Source organism: Pangasianodon hypophthalmus, chromosome 1, assembly GCF_027358585.1.
Source record: "Pangasianodon hypophthalmus isolate fPanHyp1 chromosome 1, fPanHyp1.pri, whole genome shotgun sequence".
NCBI lineage: Eukaryota > Metazoa > Chordata > Actinopteri > Siluriformes > Pangasiidae > Pangasianodon > Pangasianodon hypophthalmus.
In genome coordinates, this window is record NC_069710.1 from 20,014,003 (window position 1) to 20,031,602 (window position 17,600).

General features: G+C 39.4%; 1 protein-coding gene across 12 annotated transcripts in view; it reads right to left on the reverse strand.

The window, feature by feature from the left end:
* The window catches only part of ptk2ab (protein tyrosine kinase 2ab), a 67,244-nt gene that overhangs the window by 28,906 nt on the left and 20,738 nt on the right, over nucleotides 1-17,600 (reverse strand). For all 12 annotated transcript variants that reach the window (XM_053232382.1, XM_034303506.2, XM_053232369.1 and 9 more), the window contains 11 exons: nucleotides 16,082-16,311; nucleotides 11,773-11,939; nucleotides 7,367-7,454; nucleotides 5,902-5,981; nucleotides 5,699-5,761; nucleotides 4,810-4,864; nucleotides 2,543-2,683; nucleotides 1,886-1,963; nucleotides 1,611-1,709; nucleotides 1,160-1,277; nucleotides 951-990 (listed from right to left, as the gene is read on the reverse strand). In XM_053232382.1, coding sequence (XP_053088357.1) covers nucleotides 951-990; nucleotides 1,160-1,277; nucleotides 1,611-1,709; nucleotides 1,886-1,963; nucleotides 2,543-2,683; nucleotides 4,810-4,864; nucleotides 5,699-5,761; nucleotides 5,902-5,981; nucleotides 7,367-7,454; nucleotides 11,773-11,939; nucleotides 16,082-16,279 — 1,127 coding nt within the window. In that variant the 5' untranslated portion in view covers nucleotides 16,280-16,311. The remainder of the gene's footprint in view (nucleotides 1-950; nucleotides 991-1,159; nucleotides 1,278-1,610; nucleotides 1,710-1,885; nucleotides 1,964-2,542; nucleotides 2,684-4,809; nucleotides 4,865-5,698; nucleotides 5,762-5,901; nucleotides 5,982-7,366; nucleotides 7,455-11,772; nucleotides 11,940-16,081; nucleotides 16,312-17,600) is intronic.

The window sequence follows — 17,600 nt, forward strand, 5'->3', positions numbered from 1 at the left end:
CTGATAGCAATAAGCCGATGTTCAGAAAGGCAGCTCAAATCCAATTTACTGTCATATCTCTATTTAAGGAGGAAGTCTTCACGGCAAAAAGACTTGAAATTTGACATTTTCAAATGGACACAAGACACATTTGTACATGGAGTCATATCTAATTAATTTTTGGGACCAGTCAAATTAAATTTCATGTATTTTATTTCTCTCCAGCTTTCAGTGTGCAGCGCTTCTTGACGTCGGGAATTTGCACAAACATGATCGGAAGCCAGTATAAAGGCAGGTCAGGGGAGGGCCATAGAGTATATACAGATACACAGTCACTGCGAAGGACCTCACCTAACTGTGGAGAGAGTAGCAACAAACATGGGACATGCCACACTCTTAAAGATTCTTTTGGTTGTTGCTGTTGTCTGAGTAAAATAGATACAGAACCATGATGTGGCCTTGTAAACATAATACATAAAACATAATCTACAACAAGCTTTATATTGCTAGCTAGCTAACTAGTTAACCTTTGCCTGCTCCATTCAGAGAGAACCCATGCCCATGCTGTTACGACTACAGAAAAAAATTAAATAAATAAATAAAAAATCAAGTCTAGTCACTTGTAGTCACTTTTCCTAGCGAGTCTGGTACTTTACTAAATGACAAAGAACTATAATAATAATAATAATAATAATAATAATATGTCGCATTTATATAGCTCCTTTTTCATACCCCAGGTTGCTGTACAACCAGAAAACACACAAAATACACAGTGTAATAAGGTAAGGAGGAGGAGGGAAAGAAAGAAAGAAAGAAAGAAAGAGTGACTTTCACAGATGCCAGAGGTTCCACTGAAAGATCAGTTAAACAAACAAACAAACAAACAAACAAACAAACTCAGAGTGACTTTCACAGATGCCAGAGGTTCCACTGAAAGATCAGTCGGTTTGCAAAGGTAAACAAGTACTTACTTCGGAGCCTTTGGGATTGAAGGCAGTGCTCTTTCTCCCTCTGTTGAGCACAACACAAAATGATTAATCTGTGCATGTAATGGACATGTACAAGACAACATGCACTAATAAGTCTGGCATATACTCCAGCATATGCAATACAATGCACATCGTGTAGGAATCTGGCAGCTAATTAAATAATTTAAGAAATAAAATAGAGTTGTTTGTACCTTTTTGCACACGTACGATGAAGGATAATGAAGTTTTGTTGACGAGACGGCAATAACCATCGATCAGGTCAGCCATATTCTCTGCGGTGCTCACACATGGTGTCGTCACCTTTAGAGGCTGCGCCCACACGTATTGTATATCAGTACCACACACACATACACACATCACATAGGTAAACAGATATACACACAGGTAAGCTATCATATTTCCACTTACGCACTGCACACCTATTCTTTTTGTTATTAATTGAGCTTTTCAAAGTTTTTTGCATGGATGGTACTTCATAACGACATCAGTATATTTTCCACATCGTCACACCCCTACCAGTAACACACAAAAATACTAGGTTGCAAATACTTTATGTGTGCATATGTACATGTGTGTGTGCGTGTGTGTGTGTGTGTGTGTGTGTGTGTGTGTGTGTGTGCGTGTGTGTGGAGCAAACAGTACCTCTGCTGCGCCAGCTACATCCAACTGCAGAATGCCCTTCTTCTCCTGTTCCTCAAACTGAATACTCTTCACCTGTGTGAAGTTGGCCAGGTGTGTCGGCTACCAAAATACAGGAAAAATTAAAAAAAATAAATTAAGTAAGGTGGATGTAAGATGGATGTATCCAGCTATTTACAAAATCCTAAATCATCATCATTAGATCAACCAGAAGGATTAGGAGCTCAGGTGTTAATGTGTTTAATCTCCCAGCAGTGTGTGTCTGCAGTGATACTCACGGCTGAGCCTTTGTCAGTGAGGTAGCTGATTCCTTCCTCAGGGCCAATGGCTAGCTCTACTGCTATCACCCAGCTGGACTGTAACACACAGAAGCACCCAGTTAGTCATACTACACTGCCTGCCCTTCATTCTCTTCTTTTAAGAAACACTAAGAATCAAGCGTTTGTGACTTAGTAATGTTGCCAAAGCAGTTACAGAATAGTTTTATTATTAATAGTTTTAATAGTAATATTATTAATAAAGCAGTAACGGTAAACAGTAGCACTGCGTGTCCCTCTTCTGAAATTAGACTGATTTCACATCATGTCTGCTACAAGAAATATGGCAGTTTGTAATACAGTTTGTTAAAGTAACTGGTCCCAGAGAACACTCTTCATTCTGAAAACATAAGCTTGATCAGAAGGAAGGTCAGTGTACAATTAGTTCAAAAAAACCTGAGGATTAGATATCGCACTAAAACAGTTCTTTTTGTCAACCAGCAGAGGTCATCACCAGCATCCAATTAATCACTGGAGGACCTGTCTCAGGTTTGGTTTTTTTTTTTGTTTTGTTTTGTTTTTTACTTTTATAAGGAAAATAGTACAAAAATTGTTTAAACTAAGACACAGAAATTGAAGCACAAACTGTCGCAAGAAATGTGTGTTACATGAACTTACCCCAAGAGCACACTTAAAGCATTCTTTATCAAATCTGTAAATTGGTGACAGGATTTCAAAGAACTTGACAATGCTCTGCTCATCATTATGGTTGGCAAACAACTTAAAAGTCTGCTGGATCGACTTCCGTAATGATTTCGGCTGCAAAGATAAAACAGATTTGGACCATTTATAATAGGTTGCTCTCAATCAAATGACTAAAAAAATTCCTACAAAGCACATAATGAAAAAAATCCTCTCATTAAGAGGAAAACCCTGTTGACAACAAGGTGCTTTCATTTATTCAATACAAATTCAATGAATAATTCATTTTCTTAAAGACAATTAGGAGCAAAGCTCTATCACTTCCTGTAAACATGTATTGATGATGGAATGATACAAACATAACAAATATAACTTATTCTCATACATTTATTATTAAGCATGGTTAATTACCTACTTAAGACAATTTCAGGTCATCATCTACAGAATATACATCTGAAGCGCTTTTTCTTTTTCTTTTTCAGTCATCATGAAAAATGCTGAATTTCTGTGACGACTGGTGGACATGTATACAGAATACGAGCATTAAGGTAGCACAGGGATCACCAACCCTGCTCCTGGACATCTAAAGGATTCAGTTCTAATTAGGCATGAGACAGAAATTTGTTGTCTCGAATAGTGCGATACAAAATACTGGCGAGACGAATTTGCAGAGATAGTGAGCGCTAAGGTAGAGTGAGGTAAGATGGATATGCCTCAGGGAGAAAAAAGTGTAAGCAAAGCAAAACTACAAAAAGATACCAAACATCTCTTCCTAAGGAAGGAAGACAGCACACACACACACACACACACTCCTACACACCTGCAGGCAAGCACACACCTGCACATGTAATCTGCAGGAATCTCAGAAGCCTGTATAACTCCTGATGGCAGAATTACATCTGGGTGGAAGTGTCCCTTCTCCCACACACTGTGATGTGTAATCATAAACACCAAGACTCGCTCTCAACCTTTTATTTAGTCCTTTATCACAAGAACTAAATGAGGAGGTTAGTTTAGTGAATTCAGTGGATCCAGAGAGAGAGAGAGAGAGAGAGAGAGAGAGAGAGAGACCTTATGCCTGCTACTAGTGGCAGCAAAGTGACACCACGCTAATAAAGTACAGATGAACCCCCTACTGACTGGGGAATTAGGGCAGCAGTCACTCCACAGCACCGTGCTCCAGTGTAGATGGTGAGAGGAGCAATGAGCACTCTCTGCTACACTCCTCCTGAGCAGCACAAGAAGGGGGGAAGGCAGAATTGGGCCACTCACTCTCTAGGGCATACAAACGCTGAGGCAGCTGAGCAGGTAATGATTCGAGAAGGACAACAGAATCCTCGCCCTCACACCAGGCAGAATTATATTACGCTCTACTACCCTGAGCTTCTGAAACATTTTATAAACAGTTCAAGAGCAGACATGAACCAATTCTGAAATCAACCAGTTTTTAAACAAAGTCCATGAAGGTAATTGAAGATGTGAGTCGTATGCTGGGGCTGGGTTAGTTCACTATGCACTCACTGACCACTTTATTAGGAGCCTGTACTAATTGCTGATCTCCTGGGATTTTCATATACAACAGTCTCTAGAGTTTACACAGAATGAAAAACAAAAAACATCCAGTGAGCAGCAGCTCTGAGGGCAGAAACACCTTGTTAATGAGAGGTCAAAGGAGAACAACCAGACTGGTTCCAGAAAAGTTACAGTAACGCAAACAGCCGCTCTTTACAACGGTGATTCGAAGAAAAGCATTTCAAAACGCACAATACGTTGAACTTTGGATTTGTTCGCATGACACCCACACCCACATTCCTGTTAATATACCATATTATCTCGTATTTATAAATATTTATTATATATGTTAGCACTGCAACTACCTCAGCCCGATGCACAGCATTGTATTGCTCATACAACTGCACATACCTGTACTTTATTCCTCATAGAGTCCATACTTTTTCTGCCATCTATCTTTTATATCCTTTATTTTATATTTTTCCTTTTCTACTTCTATGCAAGTAAATTCTGTTTTATGTAAATTCTGTTTATAAGTCGCCGGACAGTCGTAAAAGGCACTTCACTGCACGTCGTACTGTGTATGGCTGTGTGTATGACCAATAAAAATGAATTTGAATTTGAGTGTTCCTAATAAAGTGGTGAATGACTGTATGTGAGCGTATGTACAAAACATTAAGCACACTGGAAGCTTGCCATTAAGCCTGACAGTAGTAGCAGGAGCGTCTCACCTTGACTGAGTCCAACAAGCTTTTGGGAAAGAATCTCCTCAGACCGACATCTTTTCTGCAAAGAAGTGATTTAGTAGATGAGAGGAAGTAGAACAATTTTACCGATCAAAAAGCTGGATCACTGAGTTACCAAGTTAACTTAATGTCTAATTCAAGATGGCAATAACTTGATTTAAGCATTTCTGGTTTCGGCTCAAGGCTACCTTAAATGGAACTATAAATTACGAATCCAGGTTTGATACCTGTCTCTCTTACACACTGAACATATAGTATACACATATAGCTTTGCTATAATAATTAGATAATGTCCACAATGCCTTATTTTTTGCAAACATAAGCCTCTGAAATTCTCATTGGCATCCACAGCAACGATGTCACTCATGTAAAGAGCATTAACATTAAGCCTTGAGTCTTACAAAGAAGGAAAAAGAAAATAAATGTATCTAATCTATAAATGTAAATAAATGTATGTAAAAGGTATGGTGCCAGCAAAACAGAAGTCAAAAATATTTCATTCTTCAATGGGCAAAAGTTTACTGTGGTTACTGAGAACAGAAAGCACTGTAAAAGTACAAACTGTATGGTGTAGTAGTTACTATTCCAAAGCCCTTGGCTGGTTTAGTAAAAATCTGTGATTTATGACTGAGCTTTCAGGCAGCAGAAACACTGCTCCAGTGTGCATCTTACGTCACTGCAGGATATGTGTAGGGATCAATTATTCCCCACTATAAATAGGGCAAACGGGGTTTCAAGAGCACATTTTATCCTGACCCACATACAGCATGGGAGAGGATCGAGAAAATATCTTTCATCTTTTACAGAACACTCTTAATGCAAACCTAATACTTGAACCATGTTGTTAAATGATATCACTAAAAGGTTCACTTACTCTAGTAATTCATAGTTGGATTTTTTATCAAGGGCATTTCCTGGCATCTCTCTGAAAAACCTCCTGTTAAAGAAATGAAGGAGAAGGACAGAATGATGATTATATATTTTTTTAACCCTTACACAAACACACATACGCACACATGAATTTGCAAAGTCATGCTGTGTAATCCCCTCTAGCAGTAATCGATTCAAGACATTTACCTGATTTCAAGGCAGCCCAGTTTAAGTGCAATGTCCTGATCGACTTGATCAGCTACTTCCGTCATATAATCGCTTCTCACCTGGCAATCACAGAGATCTCAGTGCTCAGAAAGAGAAACCCGGAAATACAGCAGCATTACAGGCTAAATAAAGTAAAAATCTGTTTACTTGTATACCAATTCTCCCACATGACCAGAACAAAGACTGTTAGTCAGACCAGGATATGATCATCAGGCCCGAATACGGGTCTAAACTTAGCCTGACTAAAGTACAGAGTCAGGCCACTATCGGACAAACTATTCAAATTAGAGTTGGACATATAAACATTATATTGTCAATTACAATAATAATATAGTCAATTACTATAATAATTTCTAGCACTTTCTATATAATAAAATAGTCAATTACGATAATAATTTCTAGCACTTCCTATACTGACACTTTTGCAGCACTGACAGCCCGATGCCTGTTGTAAGAGCTCTGGAACCTGGTTTCATCTAAATAAGCACAAGAATTTTTTTTTTTATTATTATTGTTTTAATACTTTTGCAGAAATGTAAAGTCAGGTATGTGGCTGGTACATGTCTGCATCACAAAATAGATGTTTTACATGGTATTTGATTTGGACTGTGCTAGACTGTGTGTAATTAACACTATTAATGGACTAGTTTTATTTATAGCCTGTTCTGTCTAGTCTTGGATCATATGAAAAAAGTTATTTGACTGACTATGTGCATGTTAACACAGTAGAGAGAGTGAGAGAGCATACCAGCAGATAAGAGTATTTAAGGAGAGAATGGAAACATGAAAGGTCACTGAAGTGAACAGTCAGTTGATAGAGAGAACAGACTCTCTATCTAGCTCTCAATCCATTCAATTCCTGTGTGCATTTTTTACTACTGCATTTCAAAAAGGCACAGCAATAAAATTTGGGCCACTACTAAACCCAGACTTCCTCTTGATAGCAGCTTGTGATTCCACATCAAACCCAGTGAGGCTGTGTAGCTCAATCACAGTGGGCTGAACGAACAGAGAGAGAGAGAGAGAGAGAGAGAGAGAGAGAGAGAGAGAGAGAGAGAGAGAGAGAGAGAGAGAAAGAGCACAGACGAGGCACCTGTCTGGTCTCTGCTCTTTCACGGCTGTTAGTTTTCAGATTCAATTAGCCCAGAGGTCCAGAAGCAGACCACAGATACTTAAGAGCGAAAAGTTAAAAGCTAACTGTCCCAGTTTAGATTAACTCCAGAACATCCTGCAGCACATTATGACAAGACAATTACAACACATATATCACCCTACAGAGCCGGGACAGTCTACTTCAGCACAGAATTTACTGCGCTCCTGCAAGAACTGAAAATGTGCCATGATCGAAAGTATTGCTCAAACGCTATCCCACATGCTGATGCCGCGTAAGTAGTGAGAGAGAGGTAAAGAAGTAAGAGCTGTGCTAGAGCGTGCATGCGCTTACCTGGTGGTAAAAGTAGTTTAGTGCTGGCTGGTCTTCAGTAAACTGGTTTAGGAATGATTTCGGCAGGTAGCGTATCCGCAGCTCATATCTGAGTAAAAAAAAAAAAAAAAAACATGATGTTTTCTGAATTGAACGCTCACTGAAATGGTACAGTCTACAAAGTTCCAAACATGGAGTGACAATTTCATTAAGATCTTTAAAAATATAGTAATATAATTATAGAAAAACAGTAACTCAGGTTTAAGGTTAGTGATATGAACACAGGAGATCATGCCCTTTTTTGGGTATATAAGCATAAATTACAAATATATAATTATCTGAACTGAGGTGGCGTAGTATGAAGTAAAAATGCACTATGATAAAGTTGGATATTACAATGATGGTCATGAACTCCCCCTCTTGGCACGTGGTGCGGCTCCCAGCACAAACATCCCTGCTCCCGTATTTTATGCTTTGTTTATAAATCCATGTGTGTTTTGTTTTGATTCGTGGCTTGTCCCCACCCCCGTCTTGTCATTGTTTTATCTTTCTATTGTGTCTTGATTGTTCTCACCTGTTCTCAGTTTTCCTATTTAAGCCCTGATGTTTCACTGTTTCAGTGAGGCTTATCATACGTGTTGATTGTTAAGTCCAAGCCTTTGTTTTCTAGTTTCCGTGTTCTGTGATTCTTGGTATCGACCCCTGCTCATGTTTCCCGTCTTTGATATGGATTATCCTCGGTTAATGCCTGCCTGTTCTCTGACCCCTGCTGTGGACTGTGATGACAATTACTGGATTACCCTCGATAAAATGTATGCCGAGTTTACACACTTGCTTCCTGTCTGTCATCAATGCATGTTACAATGACTTTGTGAGATGCAATAAATGATGTATTGCACTAGAGAACATGATTTGAGACTTCCCCACCCACCCACCCAAAAAATAAAAAAAAACTGTACTGGGTATACAGCCAAATGCAACACAGTTACTTGGGTAAGAGTGCTTGGGGAAAGAGAGACTGCTCTTACAAGTATAATTTATTTATATCATCCATCCACCAATCAGCACAAATGGGATAAAATAATTGAGTGAAGAAACATAGAACATTCAGATATTCTTTTCCATTCCACCATTCCACCATGAGCGTTGTAGTCACCCTCTGAGATTTTAATCAACTTTGTCATTGGTTGTCTCTAGTCACAAACACCATTGAGTGCAGCACATTATGCTTTTTAATCAGACGGGCCTTTTTAGGGCCAGTTCCACATTTACATTCTCGCTGATCACTGTGTTCTTGACACTTGGCCAGACAATATTGTGTTTGGCTGTTTAACTGTACACATTCAGTCTGTAACGCTAGCTCTCTGTGGTCCTACTCTAGTTAGGTCACCCACGCACACAAGTCCACTGTGTGAAAGAGTTCACTCTGGTACTAGGTGTGAGTTGTGCAATGAGGTATGAGTGCTATTATTTCCATCTTTAAGCCATTCTGTTTTCGCAGCCCTTCACATTCTCAGAAACTGGGTAGAAAGATGTCAGAGTGGCTCTTTTCTTCATTCTCATATAGTTATGTTCAGTGTCTATATTCCTAAATGATAAAGATGGAGGAGTCCTTCACAGCCTCGCCCATTTTCACTCAACCTTTTACACTGACTGCTCAGTCCAGCAGCTTTACAGATGTGTGAATTCACTACTGAAGCCTGTGTGACATATACACAACCTGACTGGAAAAACACACAACCTGAGCTGATATGAAAAAAACAGAAGAGGAACACAGTGTGTGAATGAGAGTGTTTAATATGTGTAGCATCTGCTCAGAGCCACGTTTTCTGCTAATGTTCGCTGTCAAATAGAAGTGATTAGAGATTCTAGTGAGGCATGTTCTACTGCAAGCTGCCAGACACCTCGATTATGATTTCATCAGTGCCTGCACCAAGCAGCTTTCTGCCTGTGAGGTAAAATTATTCTCCATTCTCTCACAGCTGCCTTTCTGTTTGCTCTCCATTACCAACAATTAGTCAGACAATCTGATCCGATGTAACACCTGAGCAGCCTCAGTCAGAAGCTTGTGCCTGACATGCAAGATAAGCAATGACAGACAGAAGTGATGACAAAGAGAGGCCAGCTTGAGTTTTCACACAATTTCACCAAACACTTTAAAATGTGTGTATGGAGAGAAGATTATAAGCCAGAACACAGCAAATAGTAATACTGTCTTGTCTACACATACATGGATATTTTTGAAATAGTAATTTTTACCCCGTTTAAAAAAAAATAAAAAATCCTGACCACCCGAAGAGCATTTCTGAAAATATCTCTCACGTGAGCATGCCAGCCAATTAGGCAGTGGTAATATTTCATTCTATCTGTAGCTGTGAATATGTCTGCACTGTTATGGGCAGTCTTGAGGAATGTCATGCAAGTGAGAAATGATTTTACTTGTCTCACAAATTATGATGTCATACAATAATCATGTTAAGAACATGCTTGTGGAGAGGTAGAAAAGGAGAAGTGCAGTAAAAACACCAACACGGTCAAAAGCTCATTCATTAATTCATCTTCGGTAACTGCTTTATCTTGGTCAAGGTTGGCCAAAAGGTCTAAAACATTCACACATTCATTCACACCCAGAGGCAAATTAACACAGACAATCCTTCTACTGGCAAGTTTTTAGGAGGTGGGAGGAAACAGGAAAACCCAGAGAAAACCCACACAGACATGGGGAGAACATGCGAAACTCCACACACACAGTAACCTGAGCTCAGGGTGGAACTGGGGACCGGGGAGCTGTGAGCAACGCTACCCGCTGTGCCACCATGCTGCCTGAGAATCCATTTGGAGCAAAGTCAGTCTGAGAGCTGGAAAGTGCTGGCGGCTAATGAGAACTTGGCTCACACTAAAATCTCTGGCATAAATGGCTAAACTGTCCATTCATTAGAAATGGAAGAGAATGATTACACAAGGAGACAGGATTGTCTGAGCACCATGAGTGGAGAACAAACAATACTGCAGTTGGGCCACACTGTTTTATTTAGCTCCATTTAACCTTCACTATGGGCTTACAGAGGAAGAGCCAAAGCTTGAATACAATGGCTCTTTATACCAGCAGGTAATCATGCATGGGGTATAACTAAAGATTAGACTCTGTGCTTTTCTAAATTGTGCAAATGATATTGGTTGTATTGTATTGTATTTTCATCAGATTGGACATGAGAATGAAAAAGTCAAAGCATCGCAAGTTTTCCCAATGCTCATATGTCATTTTCATAACGTCATTTTCACAGAAAACAGCTGACCCACATACTGAGGCCTAAATCTCATACAGCATGCCAACATTAGAATCTGAGTTTTGTTAAATGATAAAACTAAAATAAAACTTTAGGTTTTATTTGATGGCTATTCACCACTACTAGCAACATTCCATGTCTTCACTATAATACCAGGTGGACAAGTGGACAATCACTAGCCTGGGAGCTTGGGACGAGCAGATTTCATGTCAGGGCTTCTCATTTTTCATTTGGAGTTGCAAGTAGGTTTAACAGCCAGAAAAAGAAAAAACACTACACCTTACTGACTTTCGCAAAACAGAAGTTTTCATTTGGTATGTACAGTTCCTTCTGAAAATACTGAAACAGCAAGGTCAATTCAAACACAAATGTCTTCAGTGTATAGCAAAAACAAATGAACTGGCCTTGCTGTTCCAACACTTTTGGAGGGGACTGTATAGTGTGAGCATATACGCTCTACCTAGTGAAATATTGCTACCTAGTTAGTAGCTTAGCTGCTTGTTAGCACAACATGGCAGGTACTACTAATGTGTTGGCCTTGATTTTGAAAAAGCCTTTTGATCCCTATTTTAAAATCCCCAGCCACCACGGTTCTATTCATATAGATATGGTTTTCATACAGACTTTATAGATTACACATAGTTCTCCGTCCGACTCCTAGGAGCTGAAATGGATTAATCCTATTAATGGAGAGACAGGGACAACCTTGGCTGCTAAATAAGAAATCAATTTGTTTCCATGCTTTGTAAAAGACTCAAAGTTTCTGAAGTCTATTCAGCTCTACTCAGCCCTGCTCTGATTCAGTAGAGAGGTGATCTGAATTGCAGTGAAAGGCTGGTTCATCATACAGTCAATTTAACACAAGTGAATAAAAAGTAAATGTCAAATTCAACACTAATAAAAACAGTGCCGGCACTGAAGAAATTTCCAGTAGACTTTGATTCTCACACGGCATTAGTGCAGTTTAAGTGCTCAAAGTCAAGGGCTTACTGAGTATTACTGAGCATAACACAGATCAAACTTGCTTAATTCCCAGCTACACCCAGACATTACTGTACGCAGAAGGGAAACACGCAAAAACCATACAAATCGTCTGAGTCTAAAATGCGTCAAGCCAGCAGCTGTGAAATGCTGACTCACCTCCACTCGTCCTGTGGGTGGCGGCGCTCGTATCGCTCCCTCACGTGTGAGACACCCATGTCAGGGTGGAGCCAGTGAATCTCGCCGGTCTTCAGATGGCTGAGCCGCATGCCAAAGCACGCAACACACCTGACCTTGTGGATGTCCACAATCTTTTGGATGATCCCCTAAAAATAAAAGGTTTAAAATATATTAATATTTATTCAAATGTTTTATCCTTATTCAATAAGACACGTGTCTCGTTTCCTTATACATGCAACCATGTATGACATGTTGCCATTAATGTGATAGGAGGTTTATAAATATCAGTAACCTGCCACATATTCTCAACTATTTACTGGGCCAAATAATTTCGAGTTTAATATATATTCAATGAAGGCAGAATTTAAGCTGCTTCTGACTGATTACATTTAAGAACATGTGAGCAAGCCAAGTGTCAGAGAGAGTGCACTGGAGTGAGAAATAAAGCAAAAGAGCAGAGAGTGTGAGATAGAGAGAGAGAAAGAGACTGAGAGACAGATGAGCTGGTGACTGATCATTTCTAAGGTGTTTGATGTGGTTTTTTTTTGTTTTGTTTTTTTTAATAGATAAAGTGTTGGCCTGTGCATCTTTTGTGCTCATATGTTAGCTTAGCTTGCTATCTAGATGACCTATGATCAGTAATGAAGACTAAATAAATATTTGTTTAACTATGACAGTGAGGAGAATGTTTGCCTTCACTGTGTCTCTGGAGATAGAAAAAGCAAGAGAAGGGTTGCTGCTTATAAGACTTGACCATGCATCCACAGTTACAGTGGGACCGTCACATCACACACTCGTTTTTAGTTACATTACAATGTAGAAAATATTAGGAATTAAATATTTGTCATAAAGCAGCAGCATTTTTCTAAAGTGGCCACACCCCTTGTGTCTGCTCCCATAAAAAAAAATATGCAAAAAAAAAACATGAAAAAAGTGTGGTGAAAGCAGCATAAGGGATTTACATGCAGTTTGTTAATCAGAATCAACCTGTTAACAGCTGTCGAGATCTCAAACAGACATTTGCATTTCTAAGTGCTACCCTGAGCATAAGTATATATAGTAGACGTTTTGCCCTGATTTAAGGTAAAACCCAGTAAGCTTGCCTCATATTCAGTACTTTATTGGGTTACACAGTGGGCATGCAGGCCACCCTGACGAGTGCTCCTGTGATGAGGAGTTACAAAACAGACAACAACGGAAAATGGGACAATCCACTCTGATGTTTGGTAAATAATTTATAGCATAATAATTTTGGCCACGCTGTTGTGGAGAGGATTACAGAACAGAAGTGTTCATCTTGCCTTCACAACAAGAAACATCACTACATGGCCGAGAGAAAGAGAAATTTCTACATAATTTATTATTCTGGAAACTCCCAAACTATGGGTAAACCAGTCGTAACAGCGATACAAGTAGAGTAATTTGTTAAAATTTGTTTAAAAAAAAAAAAAGAAAAACATATAAGATATGATATGTTTTTGTCTAAGACACAGACAAAAGGGAGATCATTAATAATAACCTTGACATCAGGGGGAAACTTGTGATGCACTATAAAACAAAGTAAACATGCTTAGAGCAATTATGTTCCTTCTATAAATAGCATAGACACGTGACTGAGACACATCGCTCTGACATCAGCCATGAGAGACTATAGTGATTTTTAAGAGCAAGCCAGAATTTGTTTTCTAAAATGCTGCGCTGTGCTGAAGTGTCAGAATCAGAAGTGTGTTCATAAACACATTCATTTGTACTGCATACTATTGAATGAGACACCTTTCCAGGCCAACAGAAGGCAGTTGTGGTCACAAGCAATTAGGAGAATTACTGCAGGTCCAAGGGGCTCTGTCTTTGCAGTAACTATTTCATCTTAGCTAAGGAGGAAACTCAGCATTTGGTGATGTTCATTGGTTCCAGTCTTCAGGCAGTCATTGACTGGATTTGAAAGGATTTGCATCCATTTACTTAGTTTGTCCATTTACTTTTGAGCCTGTGAAATGGAGGGACTGTGTAAAAAATGTCTGTTAATGCAATATTTTTGTTGATTCAAACCCCTTGAATTAAAGTTGAAAGTCTACACTTCAATCACATCTTGATTGCTTCATTTCAAATCCATTGTGTTGGAGTACAGAGGCAAAATTACAAAAACTGTGTCACTGTTCAAATACCCATGGACTCGACTGTAACTAACCATCATATCATTGAACTTGGTGTGCTAACTAATTTAATAGGGTTAGCTCATGACTTAGTTAGCTATAATGCATAAATGTATTGCTTTAACAAACCTACGTAGCCCTACATCCAGAAAATAAACAGCTAGATCATGTTCTCACTGAGGAGTTGCCTGTAATGGACATGTTTAGCTAGCTAACTTTATTCAGATTACAAATAGGTTTATGGCTTCTGCTTGGGCAGCACCTTCGCGTACAGTGACACAACATCCTCTATGCTGTAATCGTAAAGCATTACGTCTTAAACACATCCCCAAACAACAAATCTGTAAACATCAAGAGATGTGTATGCCGTCAATTTCTCTCTGATATAAATGCTTAACAAGTTTCTATGAGATATACATACGTATGTCCAGCCATTGCAGGCTAGACCACCACTTACTATCATTTAGCCACTTGACAGGACACCAAGCCATGAGAATCATCCAGAGTTACATCATTTGAAAGTGTTTTATTCAAGTAGCACTCCCTATCTTTTAGTTATTATCCATAATAATACACAGGTAACTTTTCAGCTCACGCCAATCCGATTCCTAAATATTCTTGATTCTGTTCTTGATAGAATAGTTCTTCAATCAGATTATAGCCAAGTAAGGACAGGTTGCTAGGCTACTCGGGTCTATTTGCAACCGGGGTGTGTATGTCTCTTTTTGCTAACAACCACTGAACGGGTCGACAAGTCCTACAACAAACCTGATTACAACTGCAATACTGGTCTGTGCATATACTGGAAAGAAAAAAAAATCTATATATATATTGCATATAAATGTCAATGCTGTTATATTTTATGTTATTTTAGGAGCAGGTCTGGAACATCACGCTTTCCTTGCTATAACAGCTCTATTCTGTGTATCAGATTTTTAGCAGACAACCTGCACTCACTGTGCACTTTATTAGGAACACTATACTGGGTAGGGCCTCCTTTTGCTCTCAAAAAGCCTCAATTCTTTGTGGCATGGATTCCACAATATGTTGGAAACATTTCTTTGAGATAAGGGTCCATGTTCACATGATTGCATCACTCAATTGCTGCAGATTCTTCAGGTGCACTTTCATGCTGCGAATCTCCCTTTCTACCACATTCCAAAGGTGTTCTACTGGATATAGCGCTGGTGACTGGGAAGAACACTGAACTCATTGCCATGTTCATGAAACCAGTTTGAGACGACTTTTGCTTTGTGACATGGTGCATTATCATGCTGGAAGAAGCCATTAGAAGATGGGTAAATTGTGGCCATGAAGGGATGCACATGGTCAGCAACAATACTCAAATAGGCTGCGGCATTCAAGTGATGATGGATTGGTATTAACAGGCCCAAAGTTTGCCAGGAAAACATTCCCCACACCATTACACCACCTCCACCAGCCTGGACTGTTGACACAAAGCAGGTTAGGTCTTTGGGTTCATGCTGTTGTTGCCAAATTCTGACCCTACCATCTTTGGGCCTCAGCAGAAATCTGCCTCAAGGTTCAATGTGTTGTGCATCCTGAGATGCTTTTCGACCACTCTACGTTGACCTCTCTTATCAACAAAGCGTTTCTGTCCGCAGAACTGCCACTCACTGGATGTTTTTTCTTTATTGCACCATTCTGAATAAAGACTGTTGTGCATGAAAATTCCAGGAGATCAGCAGTTATAGAAATATTCAAACCATTCCGTCTGGCACTAATAATCATGCCACGGTCAAAATCACTGAGATCACATTTTTTCCACATTCCACATGATGGTTGATATGAACGTTATCCGAAGCTGCCGGCCCGTATCCACATGATTTTATGCACTGCACTGCCGCCACACGATTGGCTGTTTAGATAATTGCATGAATAAGCAGGTGTACAGTTGTTCCTAATAAAGTGCTCTGTGAGTGTAAATTCTCATTGTGCACCATAAACAGGCTGCTAAATCTTAGATCCATCAGTTAAGTGTCTGTGAACGCAAAAATTACACTCATGAGGTGAAATATACAAATCATTTTCCGCCAAAACACTTGTTGCAGTGTTATTACAGTTTTATTATAATGATAACTATTATTTTCCATCAGCTCCACTAATATACACACCTTGATGTCAGTGGAATCTCCATGTCTGATGTTGCTGGCCCATGTGGAGGGTTCACTGCTGTTTTCAAAATAGTGGAAGACTTTGAGCACACGCTCCAGCGTCCCGGGCGGCCGCTCCATTCCTCCACTGAAGCGTGGTTTCACCCCCTGATTCAGGCCATGGTTATTTACATTAGGGTCCGGGTATCCTGTTGCCATGCCGTTGGGAGATGCTAGGTGTCTGTCATATTCTGCAGGGAAGACAGAAATAAATAAATATACCAAAAGGATAGAAATCTCAACTCTGAAAAATCTCTCTCTGAACTGGGGATGCAATCATTTTCATTTTCAATATCGTACAGATGAGTACTGGTGGACAGCAAACACAATACTGCAAAAAATGCTGCAATACTTTGTCCCACTTCAATAACTCCAAAAGCTGTCTAAACATGTTTCCATAAGAACACCCACTTTCCCATTCTTTCCTTTTAGCTAATGACGAGAATACGTGATGAATGCCAAGCTAACTAATCTCCATAAAAAGAATAAAACTGTCAGTCAACATCACACACTCACAAACTGTCTTTGTTGTTACAGTGTAGAAAAACTAGTATGTGATCTGCAGCTCCACATTAAGGTTACCAGTTACATTTGATCAAACATCATAGAGAGTCAACCTTATAACAGACAGTGATTGCGATCAGCACTGATTTAGAAGAGGGAAAGACACAAGTGACAGTATGAGGATGTGTTCAAATCAGAGCTGGCTGCTGTAGGAGTAGAATGGAGCTCAGAGATTCGGTGAAGAAGTGAGGAAACATGCCAAGACAGCAGCACTCCATCAGAACACCATCCTCCGCTTGCAGGACAGCTGTGTGGCCTTGAGACATGGCAGTAGTGCCACTGCTGCTAGCGTCCATTAAAAACACAAGTGATGATTACTGTATAAGGCACTTGAAGAATTTCCGATCATCATTTCTCAAAAGGTATGAATAAAAAATGAATAAAACTTTAGGCTTAGAAATATGGTAAACTTGGACCTAATGTGGTATGTCTGTGGAAAGTTAAGGCATAAAAAGTTCTATGACTCAAATAGATAGCCAAAATATTATATAACACATTTAAATAATGAGCAGGATCAAACCAGGGACCCTGAAGCTGTAAGGCAGGAATGCTACCTGCTGTGCCACAGTGCCATAATTATTTTATTATTTCAATGACATTATGAGTGACCTGAAATATGTCTTGAAATTTAAAGCTACAGGACTGTATTTAGAGTTGGCAACTTAAGTTCAAAAGGGACACCAATATTTACATGGGGAACGTTAGCTGTAGTGAATTATTTAGATACTTATTTATTTAATCTTACATTTTTGTTTTTAATTAAATGTAGTCCAAAAGTTGAACTGAAACACTTGGAAGAGAAGCTTAGGCTCTTGAGAGGCACCACAGAAAAGCGTTCACGTAAATCGTCAGGAGATCAGGAGACTGAATCCTCAGATGACATGGTTAGCTGTGGCCGGGAGCCATGGGAGCAAAA